Source organism: Indicator indicator, chromosome 24 (genome assembly GCF_027791375.1).
Source record: "Indicator indicator isolate 239-I01 chromosome 24, UM_Iind_1.1, whole genome shotgun sequence".
In the NCBI taxonomy this organism is placed as follows: domain Eukaryota; kingdom Metazoa; phylum Chordata; class Aves; order Piciformes; family Indicatoridae; genus Indicator; species Indicator indicator.
The window spans coordinates 646,063-669,743 of NC_072033.1; the positions used below are offsets into that span (position 1 = coordinate 646,063).

The 23,681-nt window shown below is 52.3% G+C and overlaps 1 protein-coding gene across 1 annotated transcript in view; it reads left to right on the forward strand.

Moving 5' to 3' along the window:
* Nucleotides 1-1,230: 1,230 nt before the first annotated feature.
* The window catches only part of RBL1 (RB transcriptional corepressor like 1), a 31,714-nt gene continuing 9,263 nt past the window's right edge, over nt 1,231-23,681 (forward strand). Inside the window, exons 1-16 of the mRNA XM_054391809.1 lie at nt 1,231-1,368; nt 1,470-1,603; nt 2,994-3,194; nt 4,180-4,244; nt 4,337-4,465; nt 4,574-4,734; nt 5,410-5,459; nt 7,725-7,911; nt 9,600-9,766; nt 12,144-12,256; nt 13,597-13,700; nt 14,210-14,347; nt 16,530-16,694; nt 16,847-16,979; nt 20,053-20,307; nt 21,337-21,515. Coding sequence (XP_054247784.1) covers nt 1,231-1,368; nt 1,470-1,603; nt 2,994-3,194; nt 4,180-4,244; nt 4,337-4,465; nt 4,574-4,734; nt 5,410-5,459; nt 7,725-7,911; nt 9,600-9,766; nt 12,144-12,256; nt 13,597-13,700; nt 14,210-14,347; nt 16,530-16,694; nt 16,847-16,979; nt 20,053-20,307; nt 21,337-21,515 — 2,319 coding nt within the window. The remainder of the gene's footprint in view (nt 1,369-1,469; nt 1,604-2,993; nt 3,195-4,179; nt 4,245-4,336; nt 4,466-4,573; nt 4,735-5,409; nt 5,460-7,724; nt 7,912-9,599; nt 9,767-12,143; nt 12,257-13,596; nt 13,701-14,209; nt 14,348-16,529; nt 16,695-16,846; nt 16,980-20,052; nt 20,308-21,336; nt 21,516-23,681) is intronic.

A 23,681-nucleotide genomic window follows, 5' to 3' on the forward strand; every position in this document is an offset into this window, starting at 1 on the left:
TGCTCTTCCCAGTTCCTTGTCCCACATGGCCCTAACAACTTGCATTGCTGTCTGGGCACCATCCTCCTCGGGCTGCTGTTGACATTGGTGGCTTCATGGTGCACCCAGGAACGGCTCAAGGCCATTGGGGCAGTGTCAGCGCAGCACTGCTGCCTGCAGAGCCCAAGCTGCAGGAGAATCTGGCTCCCTGGAGAACCTTTCTGCCTGGAGAGCCCAGACTGCCCCTCTAACGGTGCAGAGCAATGCAGGTTCTCCAGCCCAGGAGGAACCAGTCCCCCTCCCCTCCTTAGCTCTCCGGCGGGGTCTTATCGAGCAGAACAGCTCCGTTTGCCGCTTGCCGAAGGTCTGGATGGGGATGTGGCATTGCTGGTTCAGCCGGGAACTGCATCCCAGTGCTTCGTGCGGGACCAGGCCAGCCCTTGGGAGGAGTTTGACAGGACAGCTCCTCGGGAGCCGTGACAGGTGCTGGCTCTGGGCTCTCTTGGCTGCTGCCCTTATCTGGCACAATTTCAGGCCATTTCCTGTCCTTCTATCATCTGATCTTGGGGAGCAGAGCCCAACCCCCACCTCACTCCAACCTCCTCTCAGGCAATGAAGTCCCCCCTCAGCCTCCTCCAGACCAAACACCCTCAGCTGCTCCTCCCCAGCCCTGTGCTCCAGACCCTTCCCCAGCTTTGTTGCCCTTCTCTGAACCTGCTCCAGGGCCTAAATGTCTCTCTTGGTGTCCAGTGATAAGACAGGGGGCACTGGGCGCAGGCTGGAGCAGAGGAGGTTCCAGGTGAACAGCACTGTGAGGGTGCTGGAGGCCTGGAGCAGGCTGCCCAGAGAGGTCAAAACCCACCTGGATGTGTTCCTGTGTGACCTGCCCTGGGTGACCCTGCTCTGGCTGGGGAGTTGGGTTGGACAATCTTTCGAGGTCCCTTCCAACCCCTAACGTTCTGTGATTGTTGGAGCGAAGGGCCCAAAGATGCACCCAGGGCTTGGGGAAGCACCGAGCTGAGCTGAATGCTGGCTCCGCCAGCCCACGGCTTCCCACTACGCGACCGCGGGGATCTGCACAAGGGCATTTACACGGAACCACACTTGCCGTGCCGGTAGCGACGGCAGCTCCGAGGCCCTGTCTCGGGAAGGGGCGGGCTCGGCTCCGGGGCGGACGTGGCCGCTCCCTTCCGGCGGCCGCGTTTTGGCGCGCGGGGCGCCAGGGCTGCTCCGCTGCGGGACGGTGCCGCCATGTCCCGCCCGGAGCCGCTGCCCGCCGAGCCTGCCGCAGCCATCGAGCAGCTCTGCCAGGAGCTCAACCTGGACGCGGCCAGCGCCGCCGAGGCGCTGCGGAACTTCACGGCGCTGAGGGGCACCTACAGCCTGGAGGTGAGGCGGGGTCGCGGGGCGGTGGGGCCGGGGCCTGGCGGGGACGGAGGTGGCGGCCCGGGCCCCGCAGCCCCCCGCAACTCCCGCTCCCTTCCCCACAGGGCGAGGCGCTGCACTGGCTTGCCTGTGCTCTCTACGTCTCCTGCCGCAAGAGCTTGGTGCCCACCGTGGGGAGCGGCCTGATGGAGGGCAACGGCGTGTCGCTGACCAGGATCCTGCGCTCCGCCAGGCTCAGGTGAACTGCTTCCCCTTGGCTAATTACCCCCTCCCTGGCTAATTGCTCCCCCTCGCTCATTGCCTCCGATGTGCCATTCGCTGCTCCGCTGAAGGCACCATTTCATCTGCTCACCGCTTTTCTTACGGCTCCAAGCACTGCAAAATGCATGTCCCGAGGTAATCGCTGAGAAAAGCAATAAACCCTCTTTGTTTAGAAAGGGAAATAAGATGCAAATCCTGAATTTTCAACTTCAAGCCTTTGAAAAAAGCCCCAAGGCAGGCCGGGGATTGTTCCGCCCACGTCAGTTATTCGCTTTTCTTTCAGTAGTTAATTGGTGCCCCAGCAAGGCCTCTGATGCTCTGCGAGCAGCACGGATGGGGCTGAGGCCTGGCAAGGACTGCGGCTCCCTGGCAGGCAGCTCCGCTTGCCACTAGCTTTGGCCTGAGGTGACAGAACTCAGGCGCTGCACCTCGAGTACTGAGTTCGGTTCTGGGCCCCTCACAAGAAGGATGTTGAGGAGCTGGGGCACGTCTGGATGAAAACAATGAAACTAGGGAAAGGTCTGGAGAATAGGGCTGGTGAGAAGCAGCTGAGGGAACTGGGGGTGTTCAGTCTGGAGAAGAAGAGGCTGAGGGGAGACCTCATTGCTCCCTACAGCTCCTTGCAAGGAGGTTGGAGTTGGTTGGACAAGTAGTAGGACAAAAGGAAGTGGCCTCAGGTTGCACTAGTGGAGGTTGAGGTAGGCCATTAGGAAAAACTTCTTCACTGAAGAGTGGTTAAGCCCTGAAACAGACTGCCCAGTGCAGTGGTGGAATCACTGTCCCTGGGAGGGTTCAAAAGATGTGTAGATGTTGTACTGAGGGACATGGTTTGGTGGTGGGCTTGGCAGTGTTAGGTTAATATTTAGACCTGATGAGCTTGGGAGTTCAGAATGAATTCTGATTCTATGAACTTGGTGAGTCTCCTTCCACTCAAAGGCCTGTTCTCAGCAGCTCTGCCAGAGGAGGGGTTGCCATGTAGTCACACCCTGGGTTTGTGTAGGTGACTGTGACTAGCACTCTTGTTCCTAGTGGTGTTGCCCCTCCTGCCTTCCCCTCAGACACACGCAGAGCCGTCCAGGCTCCTCCAACCCACCCTCTCCTGGGTGGCACGGTTCTGCTGGCAGCCCTTAATTCCAGTCAGTGATTCCCTGCTTGTTCCTTGAAGAGACTCAAGGAGAAAGACCCAAGTGACAGAAGGTGAAAAGCTGGCGTGTGGAAGTCTGTCAGAATAAATGGTAAACCTACAGATTCATCAAATTAGTCTTTAAGGAGCAAATCTGTTCAGCCTGGGCCTTTAAAAAAGTTCAGGATGAAGGAGTTCGCTTAAGCTTGGAGTAAAGCTGCCTTATTTTTCTTTTTCTTTGAAGTTTAATTCAGTTTTTTAGCAAAATGAAGAAGTGGATGGACATGTCAAATCTACCACAGGAATTCCGGGAGCGAGTGGAGAGGCTGGAGAGGAATTTTGAAGTCTCAACTGTGATTTTCAAAAAGTTTGAACCAATATTTTTGGACATATTTCAAAACCCTTACGAAGAAACTCCCAAGCCACAGCGTAGCAGGAAGCAGAGGTATGGTGAGGTTTCATGTGACTTGTCCCTGGCACCCACTAATGAAGGTTAAGGTCATTGTTTGTGCTTTCAAAGCCAGCTCCCTGGTTCTGACAGCCACTACAGAGACATCCCTGATCTCAGTGGGCACTGCTCCTGTCAGCCATGTGCCCAGACTAGCCTATAGTGTGGGCTGTCTGTGTGTGGTGGGGAGAAGTACACTGGGATGGGTCAGACCAACATCTGCTGAGAGGGTAATCTGAATGATGAGGAGGCCAGGCTGGGGCTGTGTGAGGTGTTTCTGTCAGCTGATGTGTGTCCTCTGGGTGTGGGACAGCTGTCCAGCTAAAGCTCTCCAGCTTGCATGTCTGGGGTAGGAAGGATGCTGCAGCTGCTGCAGCTCTTCTTGTGGCAATCTTCTTGTGGTGCCCTACTGATGCTCCTTCAGTGGAGGAGTGTTCATTGGTGTCAGCACAGCTTTAGCTTCTCTGTGGGCTGGCTGAAGCTGCTGGCTTCCCTGGTTCTTCCAGCTCCATGGGTTTGGATAACTGACCCCACATGTGACTCAGCAGATGAGCTGTAGTGCAGCTGCAGCTGGGTTGTTCTGAAGGGATGCCTGAAGCTTTAGCAAAGCATTTAGGAAGACGCAACACCAATTTGCACATCCCTTGGAATTCCACCTGCACCACCTGCAGCTGCAGAAGGGTTCTGTTAGAGCTGTGACAGCAGCAGTGTGGGTGACAGGCTAAGGCAGCTGCTGGCTCAGGACGGGGACAGAAGGCTGGGGATGCTGAGCAGGATGCTCTGTGGAGCCAGGCAGCAGACCTGGTCAGTTAAAGCTGAAACAAGGACTCGTGGCTTAGATTGTGTCTCGGTGTGAAATGAAAACAGACAACATCTCCAGATATTATTCTGAGCAAGGAAACAGAATGAGATTCTCAATGCAAAACAATCTGCAGCTCCCTGGAGCCAGATACTGACTTCTGCTCCTCTTCCTCCCTGCCAGACGAGTGCTGTGTGGTATTAAAGATCTCTTCAACTTCTGCTGGACTCTCTTTGTGTACACCAAGGGTAGGCTGGCTCTCTGCAGCTGCATGGTTTGTATACCTTCTGAGTTGTGGCCTTTGTTGGTGTTGCTTGACGTGCTGTGCTGTCTCTTGAAGGTAATTTCCGTATGATTGGAGATGATTTAGTAAATTCCTATCATTTGCTTCTGTGCTGCTTGGACCTGATTTTTGCAAATGCCCTTTTGTGTCCCAATAGAAGAGATTTGCTAAATCCATCGTTTAAAGGTATGGTGGGGAGAGATTAATTAAATTAAAATATTATTTGTTCTCTTCTTTCTTTCTAAATGAAGCTGAAGGTTGGTTGGTTCTTTCTGCCCCTCCCCTTGCTTTCAGGTTTACCAGCAGACTTCCACGGGGCAGAGATCAAGGCCTCTGAGGAACGTCCTTGCATCGTTGCCACACTGTGTGAGCTGCATGATGGGCTCCTGGTAGAAGCAAAAGGAATCAAGGAACACTACTTCAAACCATACATTGCAAAATTGTTTGATAGGAAGGTACATCTGACTAGCTTGAAGAGTTCCTGGTAGTGCTCAGATGAGTGATCTCCAGACCATGCAGGGCAGTGTGCCAGCAGGCAGCAAGCGTGGGCTGGGTCAGGTTTGCTTGTGTGTGTTTTAGCAGGAGCAGAATTTACTGTCACTGCCAGTGGTGTCTGCTAAAGGGTCCCTGTGTCAGTGCTGTGTCAGTCAGCCTTTGCTGCCCTTCCTTGGCAGTGTGAAACTGAGTTCTGGACAATTCAGGCCCAAGAGTAACCTCATCGTGACACATTTCCATGGGATGAGTGTCACAGCAGCATAGGCCCTCCTGCTTGGCTTGGAGCTGAGCACAACGCTTTGGAAGGAAGAGTTTGGGGTTGCAGCTAACAAACTATTCTGGCTGATTTGAAATTTGAAATTTCTTTCCAAGCTCTGTGGAAGTCTCTATTCATCAGCTGAGTCCCCAAGCCCTCAGTGGAACAGAGGTTAAGCAGCAGCCCTGTTTGTGAGGAGTGAGCTTACGTAGGGCTTGGGTAGAATTAGGCTTTGTCCTCATCAGTTCATCTTGCTGATGGCCTTGTAGTTCTTTGGTCCTAAATCCCACTTCCTTTTTGGCTAAAAATCTCATGCCCCCACACTTAGATGGAACAGTTTGGATTTCATTAGTAAGATGTTTCTGGTTTCTCCCCTTAGATCTTGAAAGGAGAATGTCTGCTGGATCTGTGCAACTTCACAGAAAACAAGTAAGTTGCAGCTGCTGTTCTGAGGCATGGGGTTTGCTTTCATTTCTAAAACACAGGCTCCTGAATCCTAAAGCTCAGCTGTTCCTGCTCCTTTTCTCTTGCCATACCTGCTGGGTTTTGATTATTTGACAATCAAAGCTGCTGTCCGGCTGAAATGCTTTCTGGATCTGGGAAGTGTCCAGTGTAAGGGCTCAGCTGCAGAGTCTCTTCCTTAATCACAGAATGTTAGGGGCTGGAAGGGACCTCATCCAGTCCAACCCCCCTGCCAGAGCAGGAGCACCTAGAGCAGGTCACACAGGAACTCATCCAGGCAGATCTTGAATATGTCCAGAGAGACTTCACAACCCCCCTAGGCAGCCTGTCCAGGGCTCTGTCACCCTCACAGTGACAAAATGTTTCTTCCTGTTTCCATGGAACCTTCCTCTGCCTCAGCTTCCACCATTGCCTCTTGTGCTGGCATTGGGCATCACCCAGCAGAGCCTGGCTCCAGCTTCTGGGCACTCCCCCTGCACATCTTTATCACCAGCAATGAGGTCACCCTCAGGCTCCTCTGCTCCAAGCTAAAGAGCCCTCAGCTGCCTCAGGCTCTCCTCAGAAGGAGGGACTCATATCAGGATTTGTGATGCTTGCCCTTATTTTCTGGCAACTGAAACCTGTGAGTAATCAAAACCTGCACTATGAGGCTCACAGATGTGTTTCTATGCACACTTCAAATACTGTACCAGAGCAGGGAGGTTTTTAGATTCCTTTCTCAGTCTTCAGCTGGGTGTATAAATCTGTGAATGCCACAGAAACGCTCAAAAGGAAAGGGAGCAACAATTGCAAAACCACAAAAAAGAGGCAGGATGTTGCTGTGGGAGGCAGGTGGAGTTGTTTCAGAAAGGTTTTAAATTCACTTCTGAAAGCTGATGGAAATGCAAAACAGGAGGAGCAGCTGCTTTGGTTTGCATCCCTTAAAGGTGGGTTGGTTGGGGTTGTTTTGCCCTTTCCCTGAATACCTCATAATTTCTTGGTTTATTTGGAGCATTTTAAGACTCAGTTGTTTTAACAGTGTGGGTAAGGCTCAGAGTTAGCTGTGGAACGGTGCTGCTGGGATCCTTTTGAAGCACTGAACTGCTCTTAGTGTTTCTACTTAACGATTAGTAGAATGATTTTAATAGTAGTGTCATGTGGAGTGACAGAGTAGTTTCTCTTCTCTTGCAAGGAGCTTGACATGGAATCATAATTATAGAATCCCAGAATGGCTCACGTTGGAAGGGACTTCAGAGATCATCCAGCCCAACCCCCTGCCATGGGCAGGGACACCTCTCAACTAGACTCAGCTGCTCAAGGCCTCATCCAACCTTGACTTGAACACCTCCAGGGAGGAGGCAGCCACAGCCTCCCTGGGCAGCCTGTTGCAGAGTCTCACCACCCTCACACTAAAGAACCTCCTCCTCAGCTCCAGTCTAACCCTGCTCTGCCTCATCTTCAAATCATTCCCCCTTGGCCTGTCTCTAGACACCCTCAGGAAAAGTCTCTCTGCAGCCTTCCTGCAGGATCCCTTCAGGTACTGGCAGGCAGCTCTGAGATCCCCCTGGAGTCTTCTCTTCTCCAGGCTGCACTCCCCCAGCTCCCTCAGCCTGTGCTCACAGCAGAGCTGCTCCAGCCCTTGGATCATCTTTGTGGCCTCCTCTGGGCTCACTCCAGAAGCTCTGTGTCCTGATGCTGGGGACACCAGAACTGGAGGTGGGATTGTGAAGATTAAATTTTCCTGGTTTAGTTGGGTTAGCTGGAACAAAGAAAATCAAAGATTTGTTCTGTCAGTGGTGATTCAGAAGCTGGATCCAGGCAGCCTTCATTTGCCCTCCTTCTGTACCACTGGGAGAATTGGGGCCTTCTAGAACTAATGGCAGCTGCATGAAATGAGCTGCATTTGAATGTGTTCCCTGCATACAAAGATTTAACCTTGGAGCAGCTGAGTGCTACCAAACACTGCTATCCATGCCTGGGGTGGAAGCAAAGTTGAGCCAGGTGTTGGAGGTACTTCAAGGGAAGGAATGGTCCCTGGACAGGATCCTGGAGGGAGCAGGGGAGGCTTTAGGCAGGGACAAGCGCAGGCAAATGGCTGGGGTCAGTGAAGCCTTGTTCACAAGCAGCACTGCTGCCAAGGGCATTGAGCTCTTCGAACAGATTTTGGGGTTGTCCATCCACAGCCTCTGCTGGTTCTGCCTTGGTTTCTTGAGCAGTTTAAGCCCTGGCTCAGCCCCTGGTCTTCTCTTCCAGCAAAGCTCTGAACAAGGAGTATGAGGAGTATGTGCTGACCATGGGGGACTTCGACGAGAGGGTTTTCCTGGGAGCTGGTGCTGAGGAGGAGATTGGCACTCCTCAGAAGTTCCCTGCAGAGGTGCAAGCAGGGAAGGTGGCAGCCAGAGCTCATGTGGAGTGTCATCTTCAGCAGCACTTTGAAAAGGTGATTCAAGTAGCCTGGTGGTCTTGCACTACTCATGAGGTTTTTCCATCCTTGAATGCTGTTTGACTCACTGAGGTGGTTCTTGAATGTCTTGAACCTCATCCTGAGAGAGAGCTGATGGATGCCATTTGCAGGCTTCCTCTGCTCCTGTTCCTTGCCACCAAGGAGCAGAGGCTGTCCTTTCCTCACCCCAACCTCCCTTCAGGGAGCTGCAGAGAGCAATGAGGTCTCCCTCAGCCTCCTCTTCTCCAGCCTCGACACCCCCAGCTCCCTCAGCCCTCCTCTAGCCCAGGGGCTCCAGGCCCTTCTCCAGCCTCCCTGCCCTTCTCTGGACAGGCTCCAGCCCCTCAATGTCCTTCCTGCAGGGAGGGCCCAGAGCTGAACACAGCACTCGAGGTGTGGCCTCCCCAGTGCTGAGCACAGGGGGATGGGCACCTCCTGGCCCTGCTGCCCTCCCTGCTTCTGATGCCAGCCAGGATGCCTTTGCCCTTCTTGGCCCCGTGGGCACTGCTGGCTCATGGTCAGTGCCTGCCAACCAACACCCCCAGGTCCCTCTCCCAGCTGCAGCTTTCCAACCACACATCCCCAGGTCTGCAGCTCCCCATGGGGTGGTTGTGACCCAGGTGCAGGATCTGGCCCTGGCCCTTGTTGAGCTTCACACAAAGAGCCTTGCCCATGGCCAAGACCCTGCTGTAAAGCTTCCCTACCCTCCAGCAGATGGACACAGCCACCCAGCTTGGTGCCATCTGCAGACTCACTGAGGGAGCCTTGATGCCCTCAGCCAGATCATTGCTAAAGACATTAAAGAGCACAGGCCCCAGCACTGAGCCCTGGGGGACACTCCTGGTGACTGGCACCAGCCAGGTTCAGCTCATTCCCCACCACTCTCTGGGCTCAGCCATCAGCCGGTTTTTACCCAGGGCAGAGGGCACTGAGCCAAGCCTTGTGCCAGGAGTGTCTGCAGGAGGATGCTGGGGCAGAGAGCAGCAAAGTCTTTGCTAAAGTCCAGGCAGACAATGTCCAGGCCCTTCCCTCATCCCCTAGGCAGCTCACCTTGCTGTAAATCAGACCAGGCAGGCAAGAGATGCCTTGCACAACCCCCTGCTGCCTGGCCATGATCTGCTGCTTGTCTTGTGTGTGCTGTCTGATGGCACTCAGGGTGCCCTGCTTCATCACCTTCCCTGGCACCCAGCTCAGACTGATTTCGCTGCATCACTTGCAGAAAGCAGAGTGCAAATTGGTAAATGCAGTCAGCACAGCTCCCTCTGCTCAGTGCTGCATGCCTTGGGTCAAGGGGGGCTCCAGGGCAACCAAGACAGCATTCCTCTGTGAGCCTCTGCAGGGCAGCTCTGCCATGTATTGCTGTGCCAGCAGCCAGTGTGCTCAGGGAGTGCCCATGGAAGCACAAGCTTGCCTGGCTTCTCTTCAGTGTGTAGCTGAGCTTAAGATTTTACAGACTTTAAATCCCTGTGAGTTAATTCTATTCTGCCTAAGGATTTGTTATGTTCTGTATTTATGGAGCCTTGGGAGAGCTTCAGCCATGCTGCAGTCCCTTCCCAGCTGCCAGGTGTAGTGGCAGCCCTCAGGAGAGGTCATTTTCATCTGTGGAGGGGTTTTACAGGACCTGATCATTTGAGAGGCTTTTGAAACAGTTGTGTTGAGTGCTTGCATTGTTCTCTGCCCCACAGAAAAGGTCATTTGCACCTTCAACACCCCTGACTGGGAGGAGGTACCTGCGGGAACAGGAAGCTGTCATCACCCCTGTGGCCTCTGCCACGCAGAGTGTCAGCCGCTTGCAGAACATGGTGGCTGGGCTGAGAAACGCTCCCAGTGAGCAGCTCCTGGCGGTTTTTGAGTAAGTACCTCCACTGCCATGCTCTCAGACACCAAGGCCTCTCTTCATGCCTGGCACTGCTTCCTTGCTCCAATTTGATTTCTTTTTGCTTGGTGCAGGGTGTGTTGTCTGTGTTTCTGTGTTATTTCTGTTTCAAAGTATCTTCAGTGTTGTAGATGATCTCAGCTGGAGGAGGAGAGCTGAACACCCCCTTCAGCTTGTCACCACCACTGTACTAATGCAGATTCAGATTTTGCTGATGGTAATTCAGCTGCTTGCAAGCCAAATGCTTCTTTGTTTAAATGCTGCAGAAACAGCAGCTACGCTGCTAGAAGTTTTGGGGAGAAGAGAGATGTTAGTGTCAGCAAGCTGGAAAGAGTTGGGAAGATAAGACTAAAAGCAGCCTGAAGTTCTGCACCATGAGAGTGCTGGAGCACTGGAACAGGTTGCCCAGGGAGGTGGTTGAGGCCCTGGTGGAGGATGTCCCTGCTGAGTGCAGGGGGTTGGACTGGATGAGCTTTGGAGGTGCGTTCCAACCCAAACCATTCTATGATTCTATTTCTCCACACTACTTCAGGGTCTCCTAAGCTAACTTCACTTCAGGGTCTCCTAAGCTAACTTCACTTCAGGGTCTCCTAAGCTAACTTCACTTCAGGGTCTCCTAAGCTAACTTCACTTCAGGGTCTCCTAAGCTAACTTCACTTCAGGGTCTCCTAAGCTAACTTCACTTCAGGGTCTCCTAAGCTAACTTCACTTCAGGGTCTCCTAAGCTAACTTCACTTCAGGGTCTCCTAAGCTAACTTCACAGCCTGTGTATCAGCCTAGCAGTGACCCTCACTGCACTCAATGTGATCCCTTCTATAGCAGCAACTAGTCTTAGCACATCTTCTTGTCCTGGGGGCCATTCCCAGGACTTTCCTTCCTGAGCCATGAAGTCTGTCCTAGGGCAGGCATCCCAGAAGGAGTTAGAGCATTCCTGGGCAAGAGCCTTGTGCTCAGCCCTCGTAGCTGCTGTGAGGTACTGGGAGATCATGGGAAGTGGCCCCTGGACACAACTCTAGGCTTTCACATTCTCCACTTCTAGGACAGAGTCCCAGTTCTTTAAATCAGGCTTCTGGGTGGGTGGCTGTGTGCTGGCTGTAGTGAAATGCACAGGAAAACATTGGTGCATGGGCATATTGAGTATGAACAAAATAGTTTGAGTAAAAGGCAGATGGGGCAGGAGCATTTCTGGTGCCTCCTGCTCTTATCTCCCTGGTGCCAGGATTGGAGGGGATGGGTGGCCCTGTGCTTTTCCATTCCTGGGGCTTTCATGTGATGCAGGGCAGGGGATGCCAGCTGTGTACTCTGCCTGGCTGGGACTCCCATTTCCCTGTCTCTGTGCTCTCCTGTGGCACTTCACCTCAGTCTTATCTCCAAACTCTTTGATGATAATTTTGTAGCAGCCTTCCTACCACCTTAGAATTATATAATCATTAAGGTTGGAGAAGTCCTCTAAGAGCATCAAGCCCAGTGATAACCCAACTCCCATGGCCACTAAACCCTGTCCTGAAGCACTACATCTACACATTTCTCAAACAGCTCCAGAGCTGGGCACTCCACCACCTCACTGGGCAGCCTGTTCCAATCCCTGACCACTCTTGCAGCAAAGTTTTTCCTCATCTCCAACCTAACACTCCCTGGCACAGCTTAAGCCCCTTTCTTCTCATCCTATTGCTAGTTACTTGAGAGAAGAGACCAACGCTGGCCTCCGTGCAGCCTCCTTTCAAGGAGCTGTAGAGAGCAACGAAGTCTCCCCTCTCAGCCTCCTCTTCTGCAGACTAAACAACCCCAGCTCCCTCAGCTGCTTCTTGCTGCTCTTCTCTGGACATGCTCCAGCCCCTCAATGTCTAGCAGATACATTTTTCTCCTGAGTGTGCTGCTGCAGCTCTTGCTTTCTCCTGCATATGTCCCAAAACCTACATAGCCTCTCCTACCTCTGTTAGGAAAGGATCATGCAGACTCTGTTGTCAGTGCTAACACAGCTTACTGCTGGTGAGGGGAGCTCAGTGTAACCAGCTTCTCTTTATTTGTGCTGTGGTTTTGGTTGGTTGGGTTTTGAGGGGGTTTTGAAGCTGGATATTTGTTTATTGGTTTGAAATTAGAGAAGAGTAGATTTAGATTGGATATTAGGAAGAAGTTCTTTACGCTGAGGGTGGTGGAGCACTGGAACAGGTCGCCCAGAGCCCTGCTGAGCCTCACCTTGAATATCTCCAGGGATGGGGCCACAACCACCTCTCTGGGCAACCTGATCTAGTGGAGGATGTCCCTGCTGACTGCAAGAGGGTTGGACTGGATGACCTTTGGAGGTCCCTTCCAATCCAGATGATTCTGTGTTCTTTGGTTTTGTCTGCTTCAGGTCTTGTGCACGCAGCCCTCTGGAGAGCATTGTGAGCAGAGTGAAAGAAATAGGTGAGACTTTCTGCTGCAGCTACACCCAGCCAACTGATGAGCAGCCAGGATCTCACATAGGTATGGGCATGGGGTGCAGAGGATGTTGCAGACATGAAAGCAGGGCAAATGAAATGTGTGGGTCCCCTATGGGCTGGGCATTGAGCACAGTGCAGCTGCCTGCAACCCAGAACACAGCAGACAGGAACTGGTGCTGTCCAATAGAAACCTGTAAAGAACAAAAGATCCTTACAGAGTGACTCCAGGGTTTGCAGTTCAAAACAGGGCAGTCAGGAGAGCATGGAAATGATAGATACACATCTCAGGATGATCTTCCATAGAACTCACTCTGCAAACCCTTATCCTCAGTCCTCACTAGTGGGCTCAGTTGGACTCACTTCTTGACCACTGTCTTTCTTTGGAAGGCAGGGGAAAGTCTCAGGGAGTTTGACATTTTGGGTCATGCAGCTATGCAGGAGCAGTGATGTTGTTACTTCACTGCTTCCTATGCAGTGTCATTCAAATGCAGATTTGGAACAGCTTCTACTGGCAGCTTCTGGGACTTGATCTAGCCAAGACCACCCAAAAAGCCTCCTCCCTACACTGAATGTTTTGTTTTCTATTGCCTTGGATACATTTTGTGTTTTCAAAACGGGTTTGGGTTTTTTTGTTGATTGTGGTCCTGTGGTGACAGCAGCAGCTGAGCATCTTGGTTTGATGACCATAAAGCTTTTGTGAATTTAAACCCTTCCATTTCTGCAGTGGGTTATGTGAGAGAACATCCTGCAAGACTTCTTTGTGAGTATTTGAAGGGTGGATGACAAGAATTGTCAGTGGTGTCCTGTGAATAGGACAATGGGCAGTAGACACAAACTGGAACCCAGGAGGTTCCACCTTAACATGAGGGGAAACTTTTTCTACTGTCAGGGTGCTAGAGGCCTGGAGCAGGCTGCCCAGAGAGGTTGTGGAGTCTCCTCCTTGGGAGACTTTCAAAACCTGCCTGGATGTGTTCTTGTGTGTGTGGCCTGCCCTGGGTGACCCTGCTCTGAGCTGCACTGAATGATCTCCAGAGGTCCCTTCCAACCCCTACCATTCTGAGATTCTGTGGCAGCTTTTAGCAAAAGTTGTGATCTTGTGTTCTTCTGAGGGTTAGAATTTATGGGAAACTGAACGCAAATAGGACAATTATTGTTGCAGCTGTCTGCAAAATGACCTCACTGGAAAAGTGGAAATACTTCTTCCTTTACAACAGTCCTAGAACTTTGTTCCTGAGACTGGTGGATTCCTGAACCTGCTTTTGATTTGTGAAGTCTGTACTGGCATACACACCCCTGCACTGTTAAAGAAGAGCAAGAGTTGGTCCGTTTAGAGCTTCTGCGCAGACATTGTTGGACTTCATTTGTGTTGGTTTTCCATTCCAGATTTTGCTGTGAACAGATTGAAGCTGGCAGAGATCCTGTACTATAAAATCTTGGAGACTGTTGTGATGCAAGAAACACAAAGACTGCTTGGGAAGGATCTGACTGTAAGTAAAGAGCTGGCAAAAGAGGAGAACGCTTCTTGCAACCCTCCAGGAGGTTATCTTCAGGCACTTCCAGAACAGAGCAGTGTGCATATAGTGTTAGTATTTAAAAAGAGCAGATATGGGAGGTGCTCAAGTGTAGTCTTTACTGCTGTTGAAACTGGTGTAATCCTGGCAGGAGTAACCATCTTAATTTGTGTTGCCTTCTGGAATCAGCACTTTATGGACAGATAATTTTTGTTCTCTATCCAGTTAATAATATCAACTGGTCAGCAGAGCTTTTGCTCTGCTTTGTGAGTCCCAATGAGGCCACTTCATTTGGCCCTGGTATGAAAGGTGTGGTGGATTTGGTGCTGTTTGTCTGCTTCTAGTCCATTCTAAACCTCCCTATAAAAAGAGGAGGTTGGGGAAGGTGGCAGAAAGCAGTGGCCCTTCTCTCCAGCACACAGCTCTGTAGTGTTAGTGGCACAACACTCCCCAAAGCTCAGTGATGTTTTCTGTGATCTCCTCAGGCTCTCTTGGAGCAGGATGTCTTCCACCGCTCGCTCATGGCCTGCTGCCTGGAGATTGTGCTCTTTGCCTACAGCTCCCCCCGGACCTTTCCCTGGATCATTGAGGTGCTTGACCTCAGGCCCTTCTATTTCTATAAGGTAAATAAAAACTCTTGGAGCTGGACCTGTAGTAAAACTGGCTGAGAGGATAATGCTCTTCTTTGCTTGGTAGTCACCTGGGAGAAGGACTGATGCTCTGGAGACATCCAAAACCCACCTGGGCATGTCCCTGTGGAGCCTCCTCCAGGGGACCTTCTCTGGGGCTATTTAGTCTTGAGAAGACTGAGAGGGGATCTGGTCAATGTCTATAAATATCTGAGGGGTGGGTGTCGAGTGGAGGGGGCCAGGCTCTTTTGGGTGGTGTGCAATAATAAGACAAAAAAACAACAGGGACAAGCTTGAACATAGAAGGTTTCAGCTCAGCATGAGGAGAAACTTTACAGTGAGGGTGCTGAAGCCCTGGAGCTGCCCAGAGAGGTTGTGGAGTCTCCTTCTCTGGATACATTCAAAACCCACCTGGATGTGTTCCTGTGCAGATTATCCAACCCTACCCTTCTGTGATTGCCTATTCTAAACTCTGGTTGTCCTTAAATATATTCCCTGGAGTGTGCAATGCTTAAGCTGAAATTTAAAGCAAAATCATTTTCTGAATGGTACTAAGCTGTAATGGTCAACTTGGACCCTCATATGCACACTTTTAGTGTGTGTGGCATTCAAGCCTAGATTTTGATGCTGTTCATACTTATGAACTGCAAGCTCCAGCTCTGCCTAGAAGTAACACAAGAGCAATAATGTTCTTTGTTGGTTTTGGTTCCTAGTAGTGGCCACAGGCTTGCCCTGTTAAATTTGATTCTCCTCTTAGTTTTGTGTGTCAGAACATAAACTCTTTTCCTGGGTATTCTTTGGTTTTGCTCTTTTCCCATCATGCCCCCTGCCTACCATGTCACTTCTGGCCAGTCTGATCCTTGTCTCATGCACCTCTGTGCCTCCTGTTTTCACAGAATCACAGAACTGTCAGGGTTGGAAAAGACATCATCCAGTTCCAACCCCACTGCCATGGGCAGGGACACCTCACACTAGATCAGGTTGCTCACAGCCCCATCCAGCCTGGCCTTAAAAATCTCCAGGGATGAGGCTTCTACCACCTCCCTGGACAAACTCGTCCAGTGTCTCACCACCCTCATGGGGAAGAACTTCTTCCTAATACCCAATCTCAATCTCCCCTCCTCTAGCTCAGATCCATTCTCCCCAGTCCTATCGCAACCTAACATCCTAAAACGTCCCTCCCCAGCTTTCTTGTAGCCCCCTTCAGATAAAGCCAAACCCTATGGGGAAGCCGTTTGATTTTTTTGGTCTCCCTTTTATCCTCAAATGTAGGGCAGCAGTGTGAAACTGACACAAATCTGTCACTCTTGCTGTGGCTGTTGGTAGCCTCCATGAATACTAGGTGCACTGGCGTGGATCCAGCTTTGTGGGACAGACTGACATTGATTTAATGCTTTGCTGTTCACTGCCATCACCAAGCCTTCACAAGAGAGCACCAGCATTTATTATTCCACTGGTGCTGTTTGTCACTTTGTTCCTGCTTTCTGTAGTGTAAATAACTGAACACATCAGTAAGTCCTCCTGGGAACTTTTGGTAGCATTTCCATCCCTAGAAAAACAGCCTGAAAATTCCTCTGTCAGAAGTAACAAAAGTAAAGTGGATCTTGCATTGGAGCACAGGGTTGGAGTAGGGGATCTTAAGGGCCCTTTAAACTCTTCTGTCCTGCTTTATACTCATTGAGGGTTCTAACCTTTTCTTAAACTTTCAAACTGCTTTCAGTCCTCTTGGTGCTGGGCGGGAAAGTTGAGCTACTGGGTTCTCACCTGCCCAGCCTAAGCAAGTTTGCTGCCCCAGCACTGTGTGTGCTTAGTGCTTACCCTCTGCATGTGCTTACTGCTTAGAACAACCCCTTGGGGTGGGTTGTTCTGCACTGAGGGGCCACTTGCCCGCTCCCAAGTCCTGGATTGCCTTTGTAAAAGGAAATTGCAAAGAACAGGAGGCATCAGGAGAGGGTTTGGGAAGATTAACGTGTGAGGAGAAGGCTGAGGCGTCCTGTGCTGAAGAGAAATTTTGCACAGGATCCTGAAACAAGCAATTGCTTGGTGGTGTTGAAGGTGAGCAACCAGACTGTGCGTGTGCAGCTGTTTGGTGCTGCTCAGCACCGTGGCTGTGCGTGTGCAGCTGTTTGGTGCTGCTCAGCACCATGGCTCTGTGTGTCTCTTTTTTTCCCCTCAGGTGATTGAGGTGCTGATTCGCTCTGAGGAGGGACTCTCCAGGGACATGGTGAAGCACCTCAACAGCATTGAGGAACAAATTCTTGAGAGTCTTGCCTGGACTCGGGACTCAGCCCTCTGGCACGCCCTGCAGGCCTGTGAGAACAAGGTCCCCACCTGTGAAGAGGTATGTTTGTGTGTGCCTGCACTGGGGGCTTCCTGTGCTTTGTGTTACCAAAACCCTGCAGATGACACTTGCTGCAGAGAAGCTCCCCCTGCTAGACTGCCTCGAAGAAGGAAAGGCTGCTTGTTCTGACCCTGACGTTTCTGCTTCCTCAGGTGATATTTCCCAGTAATTTGGAAGCAGGCAGTGGAGGAAGTGGAGCTGGGCATCTGCCTATGATGCCAACGTCTCCTCTCGTTCACCCTCGGGTGAAGGAGGTGCGGACAGACCTTGGCAGCTTTCGACGCGGTGCGTGCAGGGTGCGAACGTGGGGAGAGCTCAGACCTCTGCAACTGCACACAGCAAGCTGGGCTGTGACAAAGCATATGGGGCAGGGAAAGTCTAGGGACATCTGGTCAGACCACTGCTGTGTCTTACTGGCAGCAGGCACTGGGGACAGTGCCTCACTTCTGAGCTGGAGCAGGTCTGGCCACTGGTCTGATGCAAGGCTGACCTTGGTGGGTTGTCATCTGCTGGTGCTTTGTGCTTTGCTGCTCAGAAGCAGCAGGTCAGGCTGCTTTGTACTTTGCAGTCCAGCAGCTTTAGGGAGTTTCTCCTTCCCCTCCAATGTGCCCTGGTCGAGACCACACCTGCAATGCTCTGTCCAGTTTGGGGCTCCACAGGTCAAGAGAGACAGAGAAGTAGGAGGATGACTGAGGGACTTGAACATCTGTGCTATGAAGAAAGGCTGAGAGCCCTGGGACTGTTCAGCGTGGAGAAGTCTGAGAGGGGATCTGATCAATGTCTATAAATATCTGAGGGGTGGGTGTCAGCCTCCTTTCCTCCAGGCTGAACAATCCTAGGTCCCTCGGCTGCTCCTCACAAGACCTTGCCCTAGGCCCTGTGGCCTCGTCCCTGCAGTGATGCTGTCTCCTGTGTGGCTGGCAGGAGGCACAGCAGGCTGCTCTCTCCATGCTGGTTGGGAAGGAGCTGGCTGAGCTCTTGCTGGGGGTGTCCTGGACAGTGGAAGGAAAACAAACCTGTAGATGGTGCCATATCCATGGGTAGGGCTGTGGGAGACTTTATCTTGGGTGTGAGAATCTGGTACCAAACACACATCCAAATTTCAAATGGAAAAGGTTGGGGATTGGGAATGTTCCTTAGTCACTGATACCAAGAGCACCATCCCAGCAGGATCAACTGTAAGGTCTCCAATCAGTCTCACCTGGTTCATTACCCAGGAGGTTTCTGCTCTGTGGGAAACAGGAAACTGCTCTTGCTGGTGTCCTCGCAGGTGGTGAGGAGCCTTCAGCAGAAAGGCAAACCCCAGAGTATTGTGTCCTTCAGGCTTGCTAGCAGAACAAATCACAGAATCAATATGGCAGGGGTTGGAAGGGCCCTCTGAAGATCTTTGAGTCCAATACCCTTGCCAAAGCAAGGGTCACACAAAGCAGGTCATACAGGAACACATCTAGGAGGGTTTTGAAAGTCTCAGTCTCCACCACCTCTCTGGGCAGCCTGCTCCAGTGCTCTGTCACCCGTAAATTGAAGAAGTTCCTCCTCATGCTTAGATGGAACTTCTGATGTTCAAGTTTGTGCCCATTACCCCTTGTCCTGTCACTTGTCCATCTTCCTGACTCCCACCTTGTTGCTCCCACCTTGGTCTTTTCCAGGCTAAACAGCCCCAGTTCTCTCAGTCTTTCCTCATCAGAGATGTTCCAATCCCATCAGCACCTTTGTAGCCCTTTGCTGTACCCTCTCCAGCCAGTCCCTGTCCTTGAGCTGGGGAGCCCAGAACTGGACACAACACTCCAGTTGAGACCATCACAGGGCAGAGTAGAGGGGCAGGAGAACCTCCCTTGACCTGCTGGCCACACTCCTCTTGATGCAGCTCAGGATGCCCTTGGCCTCCTTGGCCACCAGGGCTCATTGCTGGCTCATGGCCATCCTGTTGTCCACCAGCACTCCCAGGTCCTCTTCCCCAGAGCTGCTGTCCACCAGCTCAGCCTCCAGCCTGTACTGCTCCATGGGGTTGCTCTTCCCAGGTGCAGGACTCTTCCTGAGTCTTTGTTGAATTTCATTGGAGTTCTCCCTGCCTGCTCTCCTGTGCAGGTCTGGCTGGATGACAGCACATCCTGAGGGGTGTCACTGCTCCTCCCAGTTTGGTGTCATCAGCAAACTGGCTGAGTGTCCACACTGTCCCTTCATCCAGGTCATTGATGAAGATACTGAATAGGGCTGGACCCAGCAATGACCCCTGGGGACCACCCCTGGCCACAGGCCTCCAACTAGCCCCTGCCCCACTGAGCACAGCCCTCTGAGCTCTGTCCTGTTTGAAAGCAGCAAAAAAGTCAGAGATTAAGCAGGGGTGGGTGAGGGTGAAGGCTCTTGACTGGAGCTGGTTTAGAGAGAGTTTGAAAGGCAGAAGACAGGGAATGCAGCATGTCCAGAGGACCAGCACTTGCAGCTGGTGCTGATCTGCTGAACAGACTGGAGGCAGTCTGTGATCCTGCCTGTTCTTCACTCTCTGCAAATTCACTTGGTCACTCTTGCCTTCCATGTGGTAGCTACCTGACTGTGAAGCCTCTTCTGGGATAGCTACAAAAATACCAGGGGACAGTTAGACTACAAGTCTACAGCAGAAAGCCACCAGCATCCTGGCCTGGATCAGCAATGGTGTGGGCAGCAGGAGTAGGACAGGGATTCTGTCCTGTCCTGGGCACTGGTGAGGCCACAGCTCAAATTCTGGGTTCAGTTTTGGGCCCCTCACTAGAGGAAAGACGTTGAGGGCTGGAGCAGGTCCAGAGAAGGGCAACAAAGCTGGGGAAGGGTCTGGAGAAGAGGGCTGGGGAGGAGCAGCTGAGGGAACTGGGGGCGTTTAGTTTGGAGAAGAAGCTGAGGGGAGACCTCATTGCTCTCTGCAGCTCCCTGAAAGGAGGCTGCAGTGAGGTAGGAGTTGGGCTCTGCTCTCTAGTCTCAGGTGACAGAAGGAGAGGAAATAGCCTGAAATTGTGCCAGGGGAGGTTAGGTTGGAGATAAGGAAAAATTTGTTTGCTGCAAGAGTAGTCAGGAATTGGTGGAGTCCCCATCCCTGGAGGTGTTCAAGAAAGGTGTGGCCATGGCACTTGAGGCCATGGTGGTGTTGGGTTGGTGTTGGACTGGATGATCTTGGAGGGCTTTATCCATCCTAGACAGTTCCCTGGTCCTGTGATTCTTGTTGGCACTGCCAAGGCACAGTGAGTAGGGAGATCAGATGGGTGATGTCTTGGGTGATGTCTTGAGCTCCAGTTTGTACTTTGCAGGACAGCCTTCTCTGGGCTGTGCAGCAGCCTCCTCTCAAGCTGCTCCTCTGAAGCTGTTTGTTGTCTTTTTTGCCTCCCAGACCTGCAGCCACTGTCGCCCATCTCTGTCCATGAGCGCTACAGCTCTCCCACGGCTGGCAGTGCTAAGAGAAGGCTCTTTGTGGACGACAGCCCCAAAGAAGTGCAGGTGGAGAAGATCTTAACAGAAGGAACCCAGCTGCCCATCGCTCCAGCCTCGGGTGTGGCTGCTGAGCAGGTGCCTGCTGGCCACACTGTGCTGGCCGTGGCAGCGGCCACGGTGCCCACACAGGCAGGGCAGGAGCTGACGCTGCACGGTACGAGGCCTTCCCACTGCCTTCTCTGCTCAGTCCTTTGCTTGCTGATCTTTTGCTTGCTCTTAAGATCTGTGTCACATTGCACAGCTGAAGTGATGCTTTGGGTCTCAGCTCCAGGAAGGATTCACTGCTGTTTGTCTTTGCTTTGCTCTCAGCATCTTCAGAGGCTCTGGAATGTGCAGGTGGAGGCTGCATAGGAATGTTAGCAGATGGGGGGGGATGCCTGGTTTGATGAAGTTGGGTGATGCTTGAATGTGTCTGCAAATGACACCTGAGAAATTAACTGCAGAGCTTTTTTTAAAGTAAACCTTTATAAAGTCTATAGATAAAAATGAACAGAAAAAACTCTGGATTTTCAATGTTGAAGGAGATTTTCAGCAGGAGAGTTTGAGTGCTGAGGAAGCTCAGGAGGGCTGTGATATGTGCTGCTGAGTTGGCAGATCAGAGGAAACCCAAAGGGACCAGCCCCCTCCCCCAGCAGAGTGCCACTCTGGCTGCAGACATGGGGTTTCCTTGGGAACTTTGCTTCTCAGATAATTTTAGAAATGACAGCTGACATTCATGGCCTTCCTTTAGTCAGTTCTGTAGGCTCTGAGAGGCAAAGTCTCCCTCAGTGGGGTCTCACAGAATCATAACCCTAGAATGGCTCAGGTTGGAAGGGACCTCAGAGCTCATCTACTCCACCCCCCTGCCATGGGCAGGCATACCTCTCAACTAGACTTGGTTGCCTAAGACCTCATCCAACCTGGCCTAAAGCACTTCCAGGAAGGAGGCATCCACAGCCTCTCTGGGCAGCCTATTCTGGAGTTTCACCACCCTCTTCCTGAAGAAATTCCTCAGCTCCAGTCTAACCCTGCCCTCCTCCAGCTTCAAGCCATTCCCCCTTGTCCTGTCTCTAGATCTCCTCATGAGAAGTCCCTCTACAGCCTTCCTGCAGCCTCCTCAGGTATTTGTGAGTGCATGGATTTGCAGTGTAGCTTTGCAGCATGAGGAGAGCAAAGAGTTTATTGCTGTGTTTCCCTTCTCCAGGCATTGCCAATGAAATGGGAGGGATCACCTTGATCCCCATCTCCATGAGCATAGGGCAGCCATGCGAAGTGGAGGCCCAGGCTCCGTGCCAGGCGCCGGGACCGCAGGCGCAGGAAGCACATCAGTGGGCAGTGAGCAAGCCAAGGAGAACAGGATCTTTGGCTCTGTTCTACAGAAAGGTGAGCTCTGCTCTGCTCTTCATGGCCCCCTCAGCCTCACCTCCTTTGGCGCTTCTCATTGCCTTTCCTTTGGCGTGGGCAGCTCTTGTGTACCTGGGAGGAGAAGGGAAAAGCTGTTGTCTAGTGCCGGAGACAATCCAGTTCTTCCCACCATGAGGTGTTTCATGATTTGGTTTAATTATCAGCTTCTATAAATAATGAGCTAAGAAACATGGGTAGATTTTGCTTGTCAGTTTATACTGCCTCCCACACCTGCAGGGGTAGGGCAGGTCAGGAATGGGATCGTTCTGAGTCCTGCTCATTCAGAACTGTACTGGGTCAGATCCTGCAGGTGGAGATTCTCACTTGCAGTTTTGAGCCCTCCCTGATATTGCTGATCTTGGAATCACAGCTTGCATTGGGATGGAAGAGACCCACCCTCCAAGGGCATCTTGTCCAACACCCCTGCAGTCAGCAGGGACACCTCCAGCTAGAGCAGGCTGCCCAGGGACACATCAAGCCTGATCTCAAATGTCTCCAGGGATGGAGCCTCCACCACATCCCTGAGCAGCCTGTCCCAGTGTCTCCCCACCCTCACTGTGCAGAACTTCCTCCTGATGTCCAACCTAACTCTGCCCTTCTCCAGTTTCAAACCCTTGCCTCTCGGCCTCTCCCCACATTCTGAACAGTCCCTCCCCAGCCTGCCTGCAGGTCCCCTGCAGATATTGAACTGCAGCTCTGAGGCCTTCTCTTCTCCAGGCTGAACAGCCCCAACTCTCTCAGCCTGTCCCCCGTAGCAGAGGTTCTCCACCCTCTGATCATCTCTGTGGCCTCTTCTAGACCCTCTCCATCAGGTCCAGGTCTCTCTTGTGTTGGGGTCCCCAGAGCTGGGCACAGCACTGCAGGTGAGGTCCCCCCAGAGCAGAGCAGAGGGGCAGGATCCTCTCTCCAGCTCTGGCCACACTGTTTGGATGCAGCCCAGGCTGCTCTTGGCTGCTCTTGGCTGCTCTTCTGTGCTGCCAGTGCCCATTGCTGGCTCCTGTCCAGCCTCTCCCCCACTAGCAGCCCCAGTTCCTCCTCTGCAGGGCTGTTCTGGCTCTCATCAGCCCCAGCCTGGAGTGATATCCAGGGTTGCTCTGACCCAGGTGCAGGACCTTGCACTTTGCCTTACTGAACCTCCTGAGGTTCTCCTCTGCCACCTCTGTAGCCTGCCCAGATCCCTCTGGATGGCTCCCATCCTTCAGATCTCTGAACCACACCACTCACCTTGGTGCCATCAGCAAACTCTCCACTGGCTACAGCATTGCTGAAGATACTGAACAGCTCTGGTCCTGATCCAGACCCCTGAGGGACACCACCTCTCAGCTGTCTCCATCTGGACATTGAGCTGGTGGCCTTTGGATGTGATCATCCAAAGAATTCCTTCTCCCCTGAACACTCCACCCATCACCTCCACACCTCTCCAGCTTAGAGAGAAGGATGCTGTGGGGACTGTGCCAAAGGCTTTGCAGAAGTCCAGACAGGTGACAGCTCTTGGTCTTCCTCTGCCCTCTGCTGATGGAAGCCCCCAGGTTGCTCAGGCAGGACTTGCCCTTGGTGAAGCCCTGCTGGCTGTCTCCAGTCACCTGCCTGTCCTCCATGTGCTGTAGCAGAGCTTCCAGCAGGACCTGTTCCATGATCTGCCCAGGGCTGAGGCTGGCAGGTTGGTCATTTCCAGGCTCCCCTTTTTCAGCCTTGTTAAAATTGGGCACAACCTTTCCCTGCTCCCAGGCTCCAGGGACCTCACCTGACTGCCAGGACTTCCCAACACCATGGAGAGAGGCTTTGCAACTCCCTCAGCCAAGAGACTCTGGGATGCATCTCCCCAGGTCCCATAGATGTGTCTGTGTTCAGGTGCCTCAGGTGGTCCTGAGCCTGATCTTCCCTTGTGGTGGGAGGGACTTCACCCCCTGGTCCTCTCCTGGTAGTCCTTGACTCTGGAGGGGAATGGAGCAAGACTGGCAGTGAAGACTGAAGCAAAGAGTTATTGAGTGCCTCAGCCTTCTGCTCATCTGCTGCCACCAGCACTCCACCCTCACTCCTCAGGGGCCACACTCTCTGTAGCCATCCTTTGCTGGCTCTTTGATGTCCCTCTAGAACCCTTCTTGTTCTTGGCACCCCTTGCCAAGTTCAGCTCCAGCCATGCCT